Here is a 21,100-nt window from a genome sequence, read left to right as displayed (position 1 = left end):
GCCGGTGTGCTGATACTGTTGCACCCATCGCTATAAACTTTGCCACATACTTCTTCTGACCACCGTCCATGCTCCTGAGGCTGAGTGTATTCACCAGCTGCACGAGGCCAGGGATCACGAATGCCCCCCCTTGTGCCTTCCTACCCGACTGCCATGATATCCAAATAAATGCTGCGGCGAGCTTAATATGATGGTCTGGAACTTCATCCCACAGGCACAGTGCTTATCGAAGCAGTTGATACTTAAATGGGACAGATACAAAATGAAGGCTCGGAATCATTGATAATCGTTCACCAGGGTGGACTACCAAAATCCCCAGCTTTTCAATTGCACAAACTAAGACAGGAGCTTACTAAATTCTACCTTCTCCGTTTCCTCTTTCTTTTCTTACATGCCTCGGAATGAAGAGGGCATGGAGTACAAGAACGAGCGGTAAATCTAATCATATAGCAAAAGGGGGAAGAAAAGAAGTCTAGGAAGAAAATAGCAACAGGAAGGATTAGCTGTTAATAGTTATTGCTGTTGTAGCCGATGTAGTTGTTGCGATACCGCACCCCGTACTGCTCGTAGAATGTGTCTCCATAGTTCACGGCCTTGATCTCCACCATGCGCCGCTTGCTGTCCACCTCCTGGACCGCGCCAAACACGACCTCGTTCGTCGTCTCGCAGCTCTGCTCGTAGAAAGTCTGCGGCCCAGCAGAGTACTGCCTGTGCTGCTGCAGGTGGTACAACTGCTGCTCCGGCTGCTGCCTGTGCTGCTGCACCTGATACGCCTGCTGCTCCGGCTGCCGCCTGTGTTGCTGCTGGTGGTGATATGTCTGCTGCTCCGGCTGCGGCTGCTGAGGGCCGCGTGCATCCCAACTGCTGAGATAGGGCTGCCCATTACGGACGTGGTGGATCTTTTCAGGCTCAGTTGTCATAAAAGCATAGTTCTTCCGAGGGGTTGGTGCTCTTGTATCCAATGGTGGAGGCGTCTCGTCATGTGGGATGGCATAGCTTTCTTGCACTGGCCATGGGTTAGCTCTTCGCTGTTGGTGGTGGTGATGATGATGTTGCTGTCTTGTTGGGTGCTTCTTTCTGGAAAGTATCTCTGCCACAGATGATTTTGCTCCTCCCATGAATTTGCCAATTGAGGTGAAGAACCCTTCTCCCGCTTCCTGTTTTCCAGCTTCATCTTCATTTGGGATTAGTGGGGGGCGATGAGAAGGCTTTAATGGCTGTTGATATGGTTGGTATGGTTGATACGGAGGGAAGTTTGCACTGGTGGTTCTTGGAGAAGGGTGATGTTCCTGTATTGTAAAAAAATTCAATTACCAACAAGGTAGCTTGCACATCCAATGCATAAATAAGGTAGCTACTACGAAGATATATGACCTTCATCTTTATTTAAATTATGATCTAGACTCTAGAGGGATAACGAATGAATTTCTTTAGATACATTTTAAGTTATGGTACAGGTCCACAGGATTATTATCAACTCTAAAGTTACCACCATACCATAATTCTTGTAGCTGTGATGATAGGTGTGGGGCAGAATGAGTGACCAGGCTGCTGGGGCAGAATGATGATAGGCACTAGCTCTAGGGAAATCAAATGTTGACAGTAATGGATTCATGCGACGGTCTACTGGTTTCCAGCAGGCCTGCAGGACTGTGGTCCATCGTAGACCTTGCCCTAGTAGTGAAGTGCCCACCCATACTGCCAGCATGTGTACATGATGTTTTTCTCAGATAACAAAAACAATATAAACAATGAAGCACTTACCTCTGTTGTTGATACCATTCCGAAAACCCGGCGTTGGAGCAATGCAAGCATGTAACCAAAGAAACCAGCAGCAAAAAGCAAGGCAACACCTGTAAGCATTCAAACTGTGGTATTAGTGTGTGTAGATTTACTGGAACTTGTCCGCATGAGCAGCAAATGCGATAATCTGGCTTTAGAACAACAGTATTCTTCGGTGAAACAGTACCATCGGAAAGCTTTGAGTAGAATGTACCTAGAGGGAAACCAGCTTCATGCTGATATTCACAGTCATCGAGCTGGAGTGGAATCTCCCTAATTGCCTGGTTTCCTCTATCAATGACCAAGAGGGAGCAGCTACTACTGATATAGCGGATTTCAAAATCAGTAGAAAATTTTGCATCATCACTGGGTCCATCTGTGTGTCCACCTCTCACTGATTTCCCCCCAGCAATGGTTGTGACCCCTACATACTCATTGCAACATTTATGTTAGAAGATTTGAGAAGATAAAAAAAATCATCTGAAGTCAACCTCAATTAATAAAAAGATGTGTAGTTTCTTCAGGAGATATGTTTAATCACAAGAAAACTTGTTTATTTCAAAAACAGTTGAAAAATATAATGATGAAGTTAAAATGGCTGGGCATTTTGGGCAAACTCAAACCAGCACCTCAACTTATGATATTCACCTTTACACTACATACCTGTTTTGTGTATGCAAATTCTTCATTTAACTCAACACGCTCAAGAATCAAAACATGTACAAGTTCAATGAGCAATTGTGAGGGCATGGAGTAATGATTTCTCTCTTAGAGCTTTTTGTATCACTAAATCTTAAGAAACTTAGTATGTAAGTCTAACTATGCAATTCCCCTACCCACACTGAATAGTTTACCATGTTGACATTTTGTGTTTGATTTTCGCACTCAATCTGAGAGCGTACCTAGCTCCAACTGCAACTTTTGGACGCAAGTCTAATAAAATGCTGGAAAAGCACAATGGGAAACAAAGAGCAAACATAGGATACTTCGGGACCATACATATCATGTGCACAGACCCTACATGAGACATTTTAGCTTACCTGTATCACTGATTTTTCTTATTGCCATGTTCATTGCATCTGCAACATAAATGTTGCCCCTGTCATCAACTGTAAACCCCTTAGGGTGGTTCATCCTCGCCTCTCGGAGTCTCCCATCGACATGACCAGATAATCCTTCAGGGGAACCAGAGACCAGCTTTGGTCTGCTATCTGCATAGTTCAAACCATTTTACAAAGATGCAAGAGAAACTGGCATATAAGCTGAACAGTAGCTACTGTTAAATAATACAGTACACATATGTAATAATTTCATCACTCCAGAGTAAAACATTGTGTCAAGGGAGGGAAATGATAGATATCAAATCCACTCATACAAAAGTTGGAATAACAGATCTTCACATCAGACATGACAAATGTTGCTAATCATTCTGGCAAACAATTCGTACTACATTTTGCTATTAATTTTTCAGGTGAATAAAACAAGGTTTATTTGTTCAACTCTGGGAAGAATCCGACACTCTATAAACATGTGAAGTGAAAGTGACCAGGTCCCATCACACATCACCCCTGACCAACCGCCCAAAGGCCTCACATACTAGTCGTTAAAACAACCATGTTTAGCAGAATCCGGTGATGGATGACGGAGTACTACCAGCAATAACTACGTGCGGCATTACGAAACCTGAAAAGGATTGGAAGAAGCAGTTGGGATCATGGGGGCGTGCAGTGCTCACATCGGGACAGCGGCAGCTGGACCCTGTAGATGTTGCTGTTCATGGAGTCGAGCACGAGCAGCTCGCCGGCAGGGGTGACCTCCACGGCGTACGGCTCGATCCCCAGTTTGCTGCCGTCGAACACCGTCTCCACCTCGTACCAGCCCTCGTACTTCACCATGGACCTCCCCGCCGCCGCCGTCGACGCCACTGCCGACACACACACAAAAAAACCCGACCAAAACCCCCGTTCAAGAAACCAAAACCGATGATGAACCTGAGGAAATAGCCAACAAGAACCACGCCCATTACCGGTCCTGGTGGTCGATTTGAGCGACCACAGCTGCTTCACCACCGCCGACGCCGTGCTTCTCAGGAGCCCGCCCACAATTTCTGCCAACCAATCGGTAACGATTAGCCCCCAAGAAACCAAACCAAACTAAACTCGAAGACCAAGAACCGAGCTTTGCTCACTTGCGGGGTACGAGGACGCGGCCGACGCGGAGCCGGAGGCACTGAGCAGGAGCGCGGCCACTAGGAGCGCCGCCACGCCTCTTGCTCTTCCTGCCGACACATTGGTCTCCATCATTTGGTCCACTCGCGGAAGCAAAGAACCCAGAGGAAGCTTGCAGGGGAGGGAGAGGGTGGCGAGAACTAGGGGGAATGTGAGGAGGAAGCCATTCGAGGACAAGTAAAGAAGGTTCAGAAAGCACCGAGAATCCGACCTGTTTTGGGGACGCCTGGAGTTCTCGCTCTCCGCCAAAAAAAGGCAGGAAAAGAGGAGAGGGAGAGGGGTTAAAGCGAGGAAGAGAGAGTGGGAGTGAGGAGGCCTGCGCCCTGCGGTTCTCGCTCGCCGGTATTGCTTTGCTGCCGCCGCTGTTATTGCTACAGCACCGCCGTCGTGACTCCGTTACCTCGGTTTTCCGTTTTCTTCTGAGGGAAAGACAGTATATCGTGAGTCCGTGATTATCAGGATTTTCACAATTCCACCACCAGACCAAGAGGTGCTTCTCTATTTTCCGTTTTCCGTTTGGCATTCCCGTGGGTCGTGGGCAGGAGCGTTCGGAAAATGGTTTGTATTCAAAATTTATTTTTGCCAGTGTACCGGTGGATTTGCAATTTTTATTGAAACCTAGACTTCTCTCCGCCGGTTTATATGGTTTTGATTGAAACCGTGTATGAATAACCTTACTTGTGAGAATTATTTGAGGAATAGTGCGAGAGCCCAAGACACTAATTGGCCGGTTCTCACGTGATGTGAGGGTTTTATGCAATCGTCAAACTGGCGGTCCTCCCTTTCACATGTCATGATGGCAATGGATACTGAAAAAATGGATAATCATAGATATCCAGCTCATGGATCGCGGGTATAGAGCACGACCTCGCTCCATGGTTACATAGATGGATACCCGCCAACTCGCGGAACAGACACGGATAACATATTTGATTTATAGATATCCATGTACACCTGGTATTTAAGGAAATAGAGAAAGTACTGACATGTAGGTCCATTATTCACTCATATATAAATATTTCCCAACCTTAACTCCCTCCCTCTTTCTCTGTCACTCAGCCGCCACCCCCACAACCGATCCATTGTTCACTCATGTGGGTCCATTATTCACTCATGTATGCTGTTGTTGCTGCCGTATATGCCGATGCATAATGCTGTATTTTGTTGTTGATGGTGTATGTTGCGTGGATATGGATGTGGATATCGTTTTGCGTCCACGGATATTTTCATGGTGGATAATGTGTTTGGGGATGGATATGGATGTGGTCCATCTGTCCAGACCTGCCCCATTGCCATCCTGATTCACGGAGCATAGTCAGAGCATCTAGAGCGAATCTGAACCTAGCTTTTCAACTATTTAGATAAATGTTGGACTACTTTCTGTAAAATTGAAATGACGTTATGAGCTTCAACTAATTTGAGATGAGCTTCCACGAACGAGCATGAGCTTCACAAAATGAGATATGAACTTTCATCAATTTATGTATGACTACATGTAGTTTGATACTCCGTATCTTACAAGTGCTTGACCCCTTCTAAGATCGGGGGGTTGAGGATGGTGTTGCCCGTGTTGGGCTCTTTTTTAGTAAGCTTGAGCATATCGTGCCTTATTGAGACGTTCTCCATGTATCCATCGCTGCCCATCCTATGAGGATGCTTATGTTTCGTCCGTGGGGTTCTACGCACCACATTTTGTTGCTTAAATTTCAAGTTTGGACATATCATCACAGATCATTTGAATTTTTGTTCGGCCAAAAGGGGTAATCATTATATGGACTCCAATTCAGCCATCATATAAAGATTTTTAAGGGGTCGCTCTTCAAACTCCCACATGCCTTGCCCATGAATGTAAACATAATGTAAAAGGATTTCCTGAAATTCTTTAGGCCATGTTAGGTTGCAACGTTACCTGCAGGGATTGAGAGTGATTTGGGGCCGAACATGAACTACAATTTCACCATTCCTCTTTGATCCCCACCGGGGTGGGCACAAGCCCTTAGAGAATCTGAACCATTAAAATAGTCCTGAACATAGACACTTACACTTCTTCGGAGGAAACTTATAGTTGTAGATGGTGTTGATGTCCACGTAACACGCAAAAACCCCATAGCATATTTTAAATTTGTCAAGCACTCCTATTTCAGGCCTCCTATCTACACAGTGATAAAGATCTGTCTTGCAGGCCTCTTTGAGATGACTTCTGGTGTCATCCACATCGATCTGTATTACCATACTATTTATTTACTATCAGGTCTAGGTCTAGCCGTATAGTCTTGCTAAATAAATACTTCCTCCGATACTAAATTATTGTCGAAATATTACATGTATCTAGACACCTTTTAAGAATAGATACGTTCATATTTGAGCAAATTTGAGACAAGAATTTAGGATCGGAGGGAGTAGTAATTAAATAAACATACAAAACAAAGTTTGTATAGGGTAGCTAAAATAGTCCTAAAAATAAGAGTTAATATCACATAACCCTTATTTTTGGAACTTTGTTATAAAAAAACACAACTCTTGAAATTTTTACCACACAACTATGACTTTTGTGCCAATCGGTTACAAGAAACAGATAATTTGGTAACTAAGTAGGTTAACCGCAAACCTGACTTGTGGAGTCCACGAGTCAGCCCCTATACCTTCAATAAACCCGGTAAACTGAAAAATAGGTTGAGATATTAGTTCACCAACGTGTATCTAGAACTCAGAACCGTTTAGAGACGGTAGCACGGAGTTTTTCAGCCGGTTTGAGTGGCTGCGCAGGTCTTAGGCTGGAAAAATGTTTTTTTTTATCCTTTTTATACTTTTGTATTCAGCTCTAACTTTGAGACATGTACTTTGAATGTTTTAAAAAATTGATGGCTACTGCGGAAGTCGGAATTTCCCTCTTTTTCAAAAAAGAAAGTTATGTTCTTACTTAACGAGATTGCATCCCGAGATCCAAAATACATTTTGTATTGTCCCCCTAGTTCGAAAACCGTTGTGGATGCTCATCACCCAAGAAACATCTTCACGATAGATCATCCATTTGGCCGGTCGTTCAGTGTCTTTGTGTGCACGATCGAAGTGTGTGGCCGTGCACGTCCGGCAAGACGGCACGTGCGTAAGTTGCTTCGCACCAGGCAAAATAACCAGAGTACGGAGTACCACGTTGGCCTGTGGATTGTGACCCAATTATCCAAATCCCCAATGGGTATGGGTAGAGTGGGCAACGGGGATTACGGGGAGGGTGGCCTGTCGGAGAGCTCGCGATCGGCCGATCAGCTGATATTATCCAGTTCGCCCCACATTCTGTGCTGGGCTGCACCCCCTTTATTTTGTTCCTTTCACCTTTGTTTCCATTCTGTTTTTCTCTCTCCAAGGCAACAGTTAATGCTATCTAGCGTAGAACGTAGACACGCATGTCAGCATGTGACAGCTTCTTCTTTATGAGGTGACATGATGCATTGACGACAAAGAAGTTTTCTCTAGTACTCTCTACTACTTACCTGCTTTTCTCATGTCTTCACGATCACACACCAGCAAAACAAAGAAGCAAAGATGCACAAGGGTCGACTAAAAAAAAAATGCACAAGGGCGATGATGTATCCATGCTTCTATTCGTTATATGAGTGGTAAATTAGACTAACTTATACGTGAGCTTAAGCTTGTCCTCTTTTGTATTTAATAAAGTACTTGGGGTAGCCTTGATGGGATCTTGACCAAGCTTTATTGTGTTCCAATGACCCAAAGCTATGTCCTTAATTCTCTTTCTTTCAAAAAGCATTTTATCTTGATTCCAGAAGTAAATTTCACTTTTTTTTTTGGGTGAAGTAAATTTCACTTTGGACTATATATTTGTGACATATATAGTGGATGGCACTATGGCAGGAACAATATAGTGTGTGTTTTTAATGCCACTTTAAACCAAAATTTGCAAACATAATTCCTCACTTCAGACTACATTTTAGCATTCGTGTTTCCAGGGCCAGGCCAGCAAAATCCGTGGCCCTGTGCCAAATTTGAAAATGGGCCCTATCTCACAAAAGAAATTAAATCGATGCCAATTATAACGCAAAATTCTCATGATAACGTAGGTATTGATTCTTGAAACACTAGGCACATCATCAATCTAATTAGAGAATTGGGAATTTTCTTAGTGATTAGGCAGACAACGAACTCAGCTCGTGTCCTCATCAAACTGCTACGGCACTGCTCTAGAATGAAAAGACCCGGGGACCGATCCTTGCCGATGTACAGAGTACAAGTACTGTATACTAGTTTTTCTTTAGTAGGAAAAAAAGTTTATCAAAACCTATCAACATGAGATCTAGTTTCGACGATCAACGCGAGAAACACAAAGGGCTCGAGCGATGCTATTGACTTGATCATGCATGTGTGTCCCAAATTTGTTTGTAATTCAAACGCACCATTATAAAGTTATTTCAGTTCAACATTCAGATCTTTGAATAATTGTACATGCAACGAAATTACCATGCAAAAGCAAGAAACGCAGTGAAATCCCTACATGTTGCACTTGCACATTGGACAACCCTTGCCTTTTCTCACGAACACATACGGCTAGGCAGGTAGGCCTGTCTGACATCTTTTCACCAAGGCAGATGCTTTTATAAAAACAAAGTGCTGATCGATTGCATGCTTTTATAACAGAAACTTGAGAATTTAGGCCCTCCAGATTTTGGGGCCCTGTGCAGCCGCACCGGCCGCACTCCCGTCGGCCCGGCCTTGCGTGTTTCTGCCATGATTATCCTATTACCGTCTGTTAGGATGACTACGCACTCAAATACTGTACACATTGCAGGCCAAATGAGAAGCATCGTGGTTTCGCTAATTGACCAATTTCCCTCGGAGACTTCAATAATATAAAGTCCGTGTGCACTGATCGATGCGGCCAGAGAATATTCTCATGTTCAAAGATTTTTCTTTTCCTTGCAAAATGTGTTTTCCAGTTGGCGTGCGACATGTCCACAATGTGAGCACCACGACACATTGTTCCTGATTCGATTTGATTTAGTGTGGAGGGTATTTTATGAGTAATTCATCAACAATGGTTCCCTGATTCGATCGTCACGATTATTAGGCTAGCAAGCATGTGCCCGTTCCAAAGCATAAAGAAGGAACATGACCACACCAAAGAGTGTTCCACTGAATCTTATGGTTACACTACACTCTCTCTTCTTCCTTTTCTGTTATAAACTGCACTTAATCAAGGGTCCTTTGCCTTTTAGGTGACCATTAGAAGGCATAGATACGCAATGATAGGAGGAGCACGGTTGAGGGGATCAGATCACATCCGTAGGACAAAAGGGCGCCGAGCCAAAGCATCCAGCCAGCAGCACAAAGGCGTGCCAGTGCGACCTGAGACACAACGTGTGGAGATGTGATTGGTTCATGACAGGTTCTCCTCGAGATGCGGAGAGTTTGTTTGATATGTGGGGGCCAGGACAGGATAATCTAACTTTTTGTTTGAGAATACGTCTTTGTTTTTGTGAGTCTGCTCTTTATTGGGCCCAAAGAGGAAGTCGCCGCTTGGCCCATCTTAAGAAAAGCGCAAAGCAGAAACAAGAAAATGGATGCGAAATACTGAAAGAGACAGGTTCCTAGTATTAGAAAAACTGTGCCTCCCTAAAAATCATTAAGAAATTGGTAACTTGCAGGTTTTATTCATTTCGTTTCTTTCAAGAGTGTACTGGAACTCACCTGCAGTGCTTGCATTATAGAGTTTGTTGCATTCCTGCAGAGATTGAATTGTTTTGGATTTCAGCTAGCAAGAAAGCCAAGTACATTGTCTAATTAGCTAACTGAAATAGATTAGCTGCAGTGCCTGGCTAAACTTGCCAAGTTCTGGCAAATAACAGTGTATCATTTCTTAACCTCTTCTCAGTTTGTCTAACAAACTAGTTTGGAGTAAAACTTTATAAGAATATAACACAGCAGCCTAAACAGTAAGCTCGTGCACAAAAAACGCTCTCTCGTTCCGTATTCCTCCTACACTCTCCGACCAATATACAACGCCGATAGTGGTAGCAACAGACGAAAAAACCGAAAGAAAGATCAGCTCAACACAAGACATTGCAGAGCAAACTGTGGACACTTTATGATCTGAACTATTTGGCCAAGTCCCCTCTACCTCTTTTCGTTAGGATATACATATATGCACAGAAATATACATGAACAGCGGAGCGTGGCAGTGACTATGATATCAGACCTGGCAAACCATCCCTACTTCCAGGGTCGAAGCATGAGGTATGTTAGCTGCACAGACGGAACCTCTGCTGTTCCGTCTCAGGAACTCGTAAACGAAGTTTATAGCAACCCGCTTTATCAGACCAGACCCGCTTTTGGCCTTCATGTACGCGCGCGCCATGATGAACGACATGCCTGCCTCTCTAGCATCTGTCAACTCATGGAGCTCAGCGCACACCTCGTGGTCTACCCGTGTGTTCTTTGGGAGCACAAACCTTACCCTCTTTGCCTTTGGCGCTATTGCATTCTGGTTTATCTCCTTATCTGTGGATGATCTTGGTGAATCTGATTCATAGAGCTCACTGCCCTCCTCTTGAAATGGCAGACCACTGCTGATGGAAGACAGCCTCTCATAGGAAAGGTCTGCTGCACCATCCAGAAAGCCATTTTTCTCATCAGAACCGCTACAGCGGATGAATTCTGCAATGCTGCAGACCAGGTCCTTCTCGAACTCTATGTCATCCTTTGGTACATCGCGATATCCGTATCGGACAACCACTCTGTACAGACGATACTGTTTTGGGCCAATGCGGCCAACCAAAAATCGGTCCTCAGGTTGGATATGTGGTACATGTACTGATTTAATGCAAAGAAAGACCAGAACCTGGCAACAGACATGTTTAATTGTTGGAAGTTAGCTAGATGCACATACTGGTTAACTTGGGCAGCATAGAGGATAGAGATGCGGTATTAGAACAGTGTTCTTGTTATGTTCAAAGCAAAAATGTTAAAGCAAAACAAGATGATAAGATACCTGATGAAACGCAGGCAGATTGGTGACGAAGTGAGAGAAAATGGCTGGAATCCCAGATACAAGATCTGTATGTATCAGACCAATTCCTCGAACCCGAACAATCCCCAAGGAAGGGCCAAGATTCAAGAGCCAACTTATAGACACCTTGTTTTCGACATCAAACTCGTACTTCTTTATGGTACCATAGTGCCACACACACATCACCAGCATGAAAATAAAGGAAAGGGTGATGGGTACCCAAGCCCCTTCACGAAATTTCACAAGGGCTGCTGAGAAATAAAGAACTTCAATGGCACCAAAGAAAAAAAGGAATCCAAGAGCAAAGACTATGTTCTTGTCCCAGCAAAGAACTATAACCAGTGACATCAAGCAAGTTGTGACAAGCATAACAGTTATGATCGCCAGACCTGAACCAAGAAGAAAACACATTAGCTAGGCATGCAAAGTTGACCTTAAATCTATATAAGTTCGTACTTGTGACTGTTCGCATAAAAAGGAAAACATGGTGTTATCTTGAAAACGATGAAACTATTTTTATTTTCTTCTTTTGAAAAGGACGAAATGGTGAAACTATATGTTTATGTAACTGCAATTTTACCTTGTGCATTTGTCAAGTGCTTTGTATCTCTGAAGCCCACAGTAATGGCCAGGCATAGTATCATCAAGATCCAGTTGATCTCTGGTATGTATATCTGGCCATGTACTGTAGAGGATGTGTGCACAATCTTGACCCTGGGAAAACAATTTAAGGAACAGCATTGCTTGATAATTGAAAATGTGCCAGTGATAACTGCTTGGCTCCCAACAACGGCTGCAAGTATTGCAATCACCAGAACAGGCCATCTGAATTTTTCTAGAAAGAGATTATTGCATAAGTATATACCTAAATGGGGGATTTCTTTAACAGTTATGCTCACTAAATGTTTACCATGAAGGTGAACAGGAAAATATAAAGAGTACCTGGCACTGATACGTAGAATCCAATATGATTGACATTCTCAAAACTGTGATGGCTTGAAATGTAAGCAGCTTGTCCCATATATGCCAGTACCAGAGCAGGGTAAACTACAGAGGTGAAAGCTATCTGTTGGAATTAAAGCATACCAGTAAGGGATTTTGGACTTAAATAAGAACTTAAGGTGAAGATCACCAGATCACGAATGCCAGTAGCATGTCAATTCCTAAGGATTATAAATTTCAATTATCACAAGAGCATCTATGTTAGTATAAATATTTTAGTCCTAATTATCAGGAAAAATGATGTGATATTCACACCCCTAATGTCAATTCCTAAGGATTATAAATTTCAATTACCAAACTTTTGTTGAAGTTAAGTAACCGATTGTACCGACTCTCGGCTTCATGGACAACCCCACGGCTCCACCTCAAGTATAATTGTACACAGAGCAGAGCTTAGTCAATTGGCAATAAGTTTATTCACAAGACAAACTATAGGTCTTCTAAGCGACAAGTACAACCTGACGAGAAAGGTAAAATTAACCTTACAACAACTGATACAAGCTGTTCCACAGAGACAGGCTCATAGTTCTAAATTCTCCACCTCAATCTGTAATATGACACCACGACGAAGAGCTTACACTCTAATATGGTAATTGTGCAGCACACAGATTTGCACTAGACAACAATAGTTACATATAGTCAAATTATTTTGCCACTCAAATAAATTATTTACCCGCTTTTCCTTTAGTTTTCCAAGACTTAACTGTTTTCCAAGACGAAGGTTTTTTTTCTAAGACTTAACTGTTTTCCAACACAAAGGTTTCTTTTTTTTGCATCTTACTTAACTGTTTCATATACAAACTTCAAAATTCCTCTCATGTTGGTGATGTGTACAGAAGTACATCGTAGACATCTAACACAGATGAACCATCTTACTAGCATAGAAATTAGAAGCTACTAATTCAAAGGCAAAGGGATGACAATTCAAGCCATGTGAAAAAGGACTATGTAATGTTATCCTCATTATAAGGCACTCGTCTTGTACCTTGATAGAAGAATGCGAGAAATGCCCAAGGTCCGCATACATAGCTTCAGAGCCTAAGAATTTTGAATAGTTTTACATGTGATCAATTATTATCGTCATTAATTCAAAGTTGCGGAGTCAAATGGTTCACAGCAGCTTATTTTCCCTTACCAGTCACGCATAGAAGGATCCCACCCAGTGACTTCCAGCCACCTGTTTGAGTCTTCTGGAGAAATTTGTACATGTAGTATGGCGAAAGAGCTCGGTACACATGGGGATTCCAATGGATGATGTTGTAGACACCAATGATGCTGATGCAGAGAAGCCACAAGCAAACAATAGGCGCGAAAAGAAAGCCAACCCTGTGTGTACCATAATGTTGCAAGGTGAACAAACCCACCAGTATCGCGCATGTTACTGGTAGCAATATATCTGAAAACCAACATGTCACAACAGAAACACAACCATCAGCTGGATATTCAGAAGAAGAAAATAAACATCAGAATACAAATCGACAACTGATGCAATTTCCAGAATATATTCAATTAGAATCAGCAAGTAAAGCAACACACATCGACATTGACAGATCATAAACGTAAGTAGAGCAAGCAATTGACCTACATTCATGCTGCTCATTGTCCACAGAGAGCTCGAGCCCAGAAACCGCCGAGAAGACTGTAAATAAAATAGAGCAAGAATAAGACATCAGCCTCCTCTAACATAACACCAACCAATGGCAATATCAACCAAATCTGTGGGGAAGGAGGAGGAGGGCTCCACCAGAGACAGCAGGGGTGAGCACGCCGTCGCCGATGACCATGCACGTGCCGAGCAGAGCGAGCAGCAGGAGCAGCCTCTGCAGGACCCTGTGCCGTTCCAGCGCGGCGCGCGCGCGCGACAGGGGCGCCGGCGCTTGCGACGCGCCTTCCGCGAGCTCGTCGCCGCCGGGGAGGAGCCCCGCGCGGACGCGGCGGCAGATGAGCGAGTAGAGCGCGAAGGTGCCGCCCTCGCCGTGGTCGTCGGCGCGGAGCACGAGGAGCACGTACTTGAGGAGCGGGACGAGGGTCAACGTCCAGAACACGAGGGAGAGCGCGCCGTAGATCTCCTCGTTCCCCACCGAATGCTCGATGTCGCCCCCGCCGAAGGCGCTCTTGAACACGTATAGCGGCGCCGTCGCCACGTCGCCGTACACCACCCCGAGGCTCTGGTACGCCAGCAACAGCTCCGCGCGCCATGGCTGCAACCGGCCGCGTCAGTCAGGAAACCGCCCGTCACCATCGTAATGTCTCCCCCGAAACGGCAACAAGAGATCGAAAATCTTTCCCACGGAATCCAAGGAAAAAAACCGGAGCTCCGGACTGGACTCACCTTCCTGCGCGCCGCCCTCCAGCCGCCGCTGCCGCCGCCGCTCTCTGCGTCCATTCCCGCCGCCGTCCTTTGGGGCCCTCTCTGCCTGCCGCTCACGCGCGCGTCACGGTGCCAAACTGCCAACTGCCGAGCGTCGTGCAAGTCGCCACCTTCGCTGAACCCACGTAGCGCTAGCCGATGCCGAATTGAGAGAGGAGTAAGAGAGATTTTGGAAGGATTTCTCGGTTTGGACTTCGGTTGGGAGGGAAGGTAGCAGAAGCAACGCCACGCGGCCCGCGCTTGATGCCCTTCTCGTAGCTTCTTGCAAGAACAGCTTAGTAGTACCGGTTCTTGTCCTTGATTTTGCTTCCTTCTGTACTTGTACTTGTTACTACGCAGTAAAGAAATATCCAAAATTACCTCTAGATAAATCCAAATGGAAGAAGAAGCAAGAATTGATGAACAGGCAAATCAGAGGATATTCCTTCTCTGTTGTTGCCAACAATCTTATCATGCTGCCCTTACACAATGGCACAAGAGTTAGACTTGTACTTATATAGGTGCGCAGAAGTCAAGAAGCAGATGACACAATACAACACGAGGATTGGGCAGATTGTGTGTGTGTGTGTGTGGGGTGGGGGGGGGGGTTATCAGGTGTTGTGGCCGTATCAGGGGCAAGTTGATATGTGGTTGCTCCTTTTAGATTCCCTACCCCCTCCATGGGTGGGAGATCTTTGGCTGTGGGGGCTGTGGTTATCACTACCAAAGATATCTCATGCTATTTCCTTGTCTGCTTTTCCTGGCATCCCACGCTTTCCTAAAGAAAAATGTCATTTTTTCCTCCATGAAAGTCGTGGCGGTTGAGATGATAGGCTTAAGCTCATTATGGTTCCCCGGTTAAATTGCTCGTCTTATCGTCCTATATAAGTAATTCCAAGAAAATTGACTTGTTCATGTGAATCAGCACAGCGTCGGTGACAAAATAGTGTTCAAAGTAAATCATGTTTCTAGACATTTCTTCACGTGTCTTTCCTGGCAAATTCCCAACCTCGCTTGGCGGATCAAGATCGTGTACATTATCTAGATCTAGATGCGGAAGTAATTTGAAGATAATGAGATCTTCGTTTGCCACTAAATGCTAGCTCCTGGCGTTTAAGACACGGTAGTTCTTTTTCGCTTGCCATATTTATCAAAGTCAAATTAAAGAGGAAATAATTAAAGCGAAAGAGATCTGTTTGGTAAACGGACAGTGCTGCTCGCAAACACGAAGAGTCTCTTTCCGAGGTTTGCTTAGATAACTTTGCGACGTACTCCTGATGCCTTGGTACGTATACGTGTGAAAGAAAACAAGCGGTGCATGACTGCATGCAGCAGGAACAAGGATGCCAATCTGATCCGTTTATCAGCTGCTTCCATGTCGTCTTCGGACGGTAGCGAAATGTGTATGTATGTATGTAGGAGTAGAAAATGGATTATTCATGGCTGCTGTATTTCGTTCCTCGGCCCATCTAGTATTTGTATTCGAATGTGCACCGACTTTGGCCACACGAAGTGTTGTTTTCATACGATGACTATCCGGCCGGCCGTCTGTTTGGTTGGATTTGATAGTATGAATCGAATAACATTTTGCAGGATGCTTAGGCGGTTGAACGAGTGTTTTAGTTTAGTTTGATTCGAAAGTGAAAGGGCAAAAGAGAATGACCAAATGTGCCATGCGTGAGCAGGAGCATAAATTAAAGTACTATTGCAATACTATGTCCACTACATGTCTACATGAGCTCTTGAATATTTAAATCAAGTGGTAGAATTGAACAGGTTCGGTTCGATTTGTATATATCCGTCTTCTATGCAGCATTCAATGTTCGGTTTACAAGTACAGTACGGCGAAAGGGTCTCGTCGATATGCTTTTGAAAAGATAACTGGCAGGAGAAACCGTATGAATTAGATGATTTCCCGCACGTTGCCACGGAAAACTGGTTATAAGCTAAATATAAATAGTGAAAGTAAGAAGACGAAAATATAAGAAAAGAAAAGGAGATCTCATGAACCATAGCTGATGTAGGATGCTTGCAAAATGTCGCACCAACAGACGCAATTGCACTGTACAAAATAAAATCGTTCCACATAACATGAAAATCAGCACACCCAACAATACAATTTTGCTTCAAATTGTACTTATTATAACTCGCTGAGCAATTGCCTTATTGACGACGTTTTATTCATCGACTATTGATCCGTTGTACTGCATATGTGAGTAATTAATCTCTATAAAATCGCTTGGGCCTCTCCGCTGAAATATGTACCAATTTTGAGCTTCTGAAATCACTTAGCTGACCCATGCTATCAACAGCCAATAGGTGATCAAGTGGCATTAATGTTCAAAAGAAGGAAGTGGCATGTTATTACATTGATCTTATAGTGAAAATAATTTCTTTCAAATTGAAATATATGAACAGATGAGGATATGCATGTTTGGCCTATCATGCCCTCACTGAAATAGCTTGCTCATCGATCGAACATAACACATGCATTCATCACTGACCACATGTTTAAGCTCAAGATAGAAGAGAGGAAGTTATTAATCAAGCTTAATATTTCTGATGACTTTATCCATCTTTTGGACAAAAATCATATTACAAAATTCTCCAATCTGATGATAAAATTGTTTGAATGGAAATAAATTAAATCAACTCTATTAGAGATTTTAGAAAGCCATTTTTCACTTGCACCCACCATTTATCACCGGAGGCAGCGGCGGAGCAGTAGCGACAGAAGCGGGGGCGAGGACTACCTACGTGGGCATGCGCACCAGACCACCAGGGCCCGCACGGTGTCAACGTGGGCGGCAGCGCGTCTGGATGGAGAGGCTGCAGCAGCCGGACAGGTCCAACAGTGACGTGGGACCTCCTCACGATCTCTCTCCGAGACCCATACACTGAGCCTCGACGTTGCCGGCCCTTCTCCTTCCTCCTGGACCCTGCCGAGCGCACCAACGTGTCCCTCGGTGAGCCCCCGTGTGATTTCCCTATCTCCTCTCCTTCCCTGCTGAACTCCTCTGTTTCTATCAATTGAAATTGGGAGAGTGCTTTGAGAGAGGACGGCAAGTGGCTCGAGATGACATGATCAGAAGTTGGTTTTATAGGCCGTGGAGGGAGATCGAGAGTTCAATGACGGCTGGCATTCGGTGCGCGTCAGTTGCAAATGGGGATTGAATAGGGGACGGCAGATGACTGGTGGCCTGAATCGCTTCGTGGAACCACGAGAATAAATATTCCGTTGTCAATTTTGCAAGAAACGATTCTTTTGAGGGGATTGGAAACGACGGCATCGGTTAATACATTTTTGGAACGCTGGAGGAGGAGGAGGAAGACGACAGTTCGGGACTCGGGAGAGTGGGCTGGGCAGAGTTGGTGGGAATGGGCCATGGAGGATTCGGGTGGGTAATGGGCCATGTCAGGGGAGAGAAGGAAAAGCCCATATCACGAAACCAGATGTGTGTGCAACACTCGTACAGAGAAAAACGTCCAGGGAATAAACGATGACGTGGCTGCATGAGTGGGGTCGTAATTAGATGAATGCTGATGTGGATAGGCTGCATGTGCAGCTTGCTAAATTAACTGCATTTAGTGGGCTTCAACTTTATAGAGTTTATAGATTGCAATGGCATGAACTTTTCTCTTTTGCAATCAACTGCAATGCTATTGTGGTTAAGGTCCACCACTGCACGGATAGAGTTTCCCTATTCCACCTTCCACTCTCATTGGAAGCATTCACCCAATTCCATGAGTTTAGGAACATAGATGATCAACTTGTTCTTGACCAGGAACATGATAACTGGAATATATATTGATGGGGCCAAAGATGGTTTTTCTGCTGCTAGGATATACTCATACCTCATTGATCATATTGAGATTCCAACTTCGTTCGGATGGATCTGGGACTCGTCCTGCTAGCTAGAACACAAGTTCTTCTGCTGGCTTCTCCTCATTGATAGGCTGAACACTAGAAGTTATGCTCCTCAAGAAGAACTTTTTCATGCAATCTTATGTATATGTTCTCTGTCATGGATCTAACCTGGAAACGAGAGATCGTCTTTTCTTCTGCTGCCCTTTTGCATTGGCATGCTGGAGTTACATCCGCCCTCATTTTGAACCCCAAGTGAATATCCATCAGAATTTCAAGGAGATCAAAACCCAGCTCGATGTTCCATTCATGGAAATTGCCATGCACGCATGTATGCTGGAGCATCTGGAGGACCCGCAATATCTTCAATAATGTTCAGCCATGATTTTATAGATGTAGAAGACTCTTTTAAGATGAGATGAATATGGTCTTTCATCGAGCAAAAAGACAGAATCACGCCAGATTTGGAGATTGGGTTAGAGCTTTTAGATAACTATCGTTGTCGTGTACATTCTGTATATTAACATTTTGCAATAAGTTTGTAGTAGATCATTGATCTGCTGGTTTCCTTCTAAAAAAATGAAAAGGTCTCGTCGCTGCATGTCTTCCATTCATATTCGATCATGAGCTGACATCCAAATTCCTAGACTAGACCCCCCACCAAAAGAAACTTTAAGGAAAACCGCATGTACCGAAAACGGCATGGTAAGTGCGTGGCTGCGTATCGCGGCATCACCAGGCACCAGCACGATATATCGATGATTGCTTGATTTGATACGTTAGGTCTTATAGGTAAGTGATGGCTGTGCGCATCCGGTTCTTGGCTCAAAACAAGCTTCATAAGCGATGACGTGTTGGTCTGGTTGGATAAAGAAAAACTAACTGTCCTCTTCCGCGAATTTTTCTCCGTTTTAAATTACTACTGCCGCTGTCAGCGACGTGTGCGCGCCAACAACCCCCCGAGTAATATAGTCTCGTTGGAATGATTTTTGTCCATGCAAAATATACTCTTTTTTTTCTTCTTCTTTCGCCCATCGGTTGCTAATAGCTTCTTCCCGGTTACTCCTACTAGCTAGATCAGGGAGCCGTGTCCACAAAAGGCAAAAGCGAACAACTTCACCGGGTACAACACTTGAACCCAGTTCCTTTGAAAACACACACACACTTGAAGTCTTGAACCCAGCTAGTAGGTGGGCGGCCCGTTTAGTCCACACACACACCTCATGCAGTCATGCACGATTAAATACCTCAAGGACAAGAAAGATATATGAACAACAAAAAAGGCAGCTGTCTGTCTGCCCCTGGCGTGGGGAGAAAATCCAGCTTGCCGGCGTCACGTCGCCCAGGCCGAAGCCGGCGCCACGTTGCTGTCCTGTAAAGTCGCCGTTCCCTGGCACCCACGGCCGCACAGATGTTAGCTATCACGTCAGTCAGATCTCCCCGGAGCGGATATGCCGTATCGGAAGAGGAATATTGTTTCCTGTGCGTGTGACGGAGGCTGCTATGCTTCCTCGATCTCCAGAGTCAAAAAAGCTTCAAAACAAGAGTTTTTGCGTGAGCGTAAGCCGAATGCTTGATGACCCGCGCGGTTGTGGGAAAAGACGCACAGGTTGGGACCGTGTTTTGCTTTTGCATCGAAATCGAATCAAAGATGTCATGCCGGCCGCTTCTTCGTAGATCGACGAATTGATCGCCTTGGTAGCTGGCTCGATCGCTTTTTCCACCCTGCCCTGGACTGTTTAGAATACATAAACTTGCAGGCGTACGGTAATGTTGGAATATAATTAGTTCTTCTATATATGAATCCTTTCCCAAATCCTAGGTGACGAATACCAGGTCAACGACGAACTTGTGTTGCTGCACAGCACGGCCTAACACAAAAGCCTTGTTTTTGGCTCCCAAAAATTGGGTTTTAACGATCAGATTTCGGGAACAATACAAATAGCAGTAAACAGAAAATCAAAAATCAAAAATTGCAAGCTAAGTTTCGCATGGTGAAGTTAGTTGTTTTCTTTGAGCACATGATTTCGAGCTCGGGGCATGGGCATCTCCAAGAGAACGTCCCAAATTCTTCTCATTTGTTCAAATCTATCCATTTAAGAGTACATGAACAAAATACACAATTCAATGGGAACCCACATTTGTTCAAAAGTGGCCATATCTCACATTTCTTCCGGGGAGTCCTCATTTTGTGCAAAATTTGTCCAAACATTGTCCATTTGTCTTCTTGGCCCACATGTCAAATGCTCATGAAGATAAATGAGGGTTACCCTTGGACAACTTGATATTTTGTTCACCCCTATTTGTCCAAAAACCCTCTAAATGGACAAATATGGAGGATAAATGGGGGCTCACCCTTAGAGATGCCCTAAAAACACTAGGTCTGACCTTCATGTGGGTTGTATATGGTAATCATGTGCGCGTGTGCGTGTGGGTTTCTTGTTGAAGGCATTGTCTATTGCTCCACAAAAGGCCACAATCTGGCCTTGAGTAGATCCGGCAATGACTTTACTACTGGAGATCCTCTCCCACAGTCCAGATGTCCGTTAAGTGTATCATATCTTCTCTTCCCATCAGATCGGTCTTTTGGGATAGATGGATGGATGGGATATCTTAACATGGTAGTGGAGCTGAGATCTCCCCCCCCCCCCCCATTTTTCCAATCTTTCCGCATCCACGTCGGATGTGAAGGGGGAGGGTGGAGTGTATCATATCTCCTCTTCGTATTAAAAACAATGTCGTTCCTTCGTTCCTGCATAGCCAAATCAACCAATAAAGAGCGGTTGTTCCCACTAAAATCTTTACTCTAAACTTGCTATCTATGCCATGCACTCTCTCTGATCCATAATAAG

General features: G+C 44.4%; 2 protein-coding genes across 2 annotated transcripts; both read right to left on the bottom strand.

Annotated features, from left to right (window-relative positions):
- Window positions 1-223: 223 nt before the first annotated feature.
- LOC100834977 lies at window positions 224-4,380 on the bottom strand. Its single transcript, XM_003560774.4, has 7 exons — window positions 3,971-4,380; window positions 3,809-3,889; window positions 3,518-3,706; window positions 2,823-2,993; window positions 1,997-2,206; window positions 1,765-1,853; window positions 224-1,289 (listed from the first exon to the last, which is right to left on the bottom strand). The coding sequence occupies exons 1-7, from the start codon at window positions 4,083-4,085 to the stop codon at window positions 507-509; spliced, it is 1,638 nt and encodes a 545-aa protein (XP_003560822.2). The 5' UTR covers window positions 4,086-4,380; the 3' UTR covers window positions 224-506.
- Window positions 4,381-9,964: 5,584 nt separating this feature from the next.
- LOC100833469 (potassium transporter 24) lies at window positions 9,965-14,985 on the bottom strand. The gene is made up of 10 exons (XM_024457420.1): window positions 14,870-14,985; window positions 14,366-14,735; window positions 13,778-14,234; window positions 13,619-13,672; window positions 13,169-13,429; window positions 13,019-13,071; window positions 11,974-12,097; window positions 11,612-11,866; window positions 11,014-11,420; window positions 9,965-10,863 (listed from the first exon to the last, which is right to left on the bottom strand). Exons 2-10 carry the CDS (start codon window positions 14,417-14,419, stop codon window positions 10,216-10,218), a joined length of 2,313 nt encoding a protein of 770 aa, XP_024313188.1. The 5' UTR covers window positions 14,420-14,735; window positions 14,870-14,985; the 3' UTR covers window positions 9,965-10,215.
- Window positions 14,986-21,100: the final 6,115 nt, after the last annotated feature.

Source organism: Brachypodium distachyon, chromosome 1 (assembly GCF_000005505.3).
Source record: "Brachypodium distachyon strain Bd21 chromosome 1, Brachypodium_distachyon_v3.0, whole genome shotgun sequence".
Classification (NCBI taxonomy): domain Eukaryota; kingdom Viridiplantae; phylum Streptophyta; class Magnoliopsida; order Poales; family Poaceae; genus Brachypodium; species Brachypodium distachyon.
This window is presented reverse-complemented; position numbering and strand designations above follow the sequence as displayed.

Coding starts and splice junctions, on each gene's coding strand:
- LOC100833469 (XM_024457420.1), bottom strand. CDS start 14,419: ATGGACGCAGAGAGCGGCGGCGGCAGCGGCGGCTGGAGGGCGGCGCGC. Junction 14,235..14,365: donor GGAGGGCGGCGCGCAGGAAG/GTGAGTCCAGTC, acceptor GGCCGGTTGCAG/CCATGGCGCGCGGAGCTGTT. Junction 13,430..13,618: donor GGACAATGAGCAGCATGAAT/GTAGGTCAATTG, acceptor GTTGGTTTTCAG/ATATATTGCTACCAGTAACA.
- LOC100834977 (XM_003560774.4), bottom strand. CDS start 4,085: ATGATGGAGACCAATGTGTCGGCAGGAAGAGCAAGAGGCGTGGCGGCG. Junction 3,890..3,970: donor CGCGTCCTCGTACCCCGCAA/GTGAGCAAAGCT, acceptor ATTGGTTGGCAG/AAATTGTGGGCGGGCTCCTG. Junction 3,707..3,808: donor CAAATCGACCACCAGGACCG/GTAATGGGCGTG, acceptor GTGTGTCGGCAG/TGGCGTCGACGGCGGCGGCG.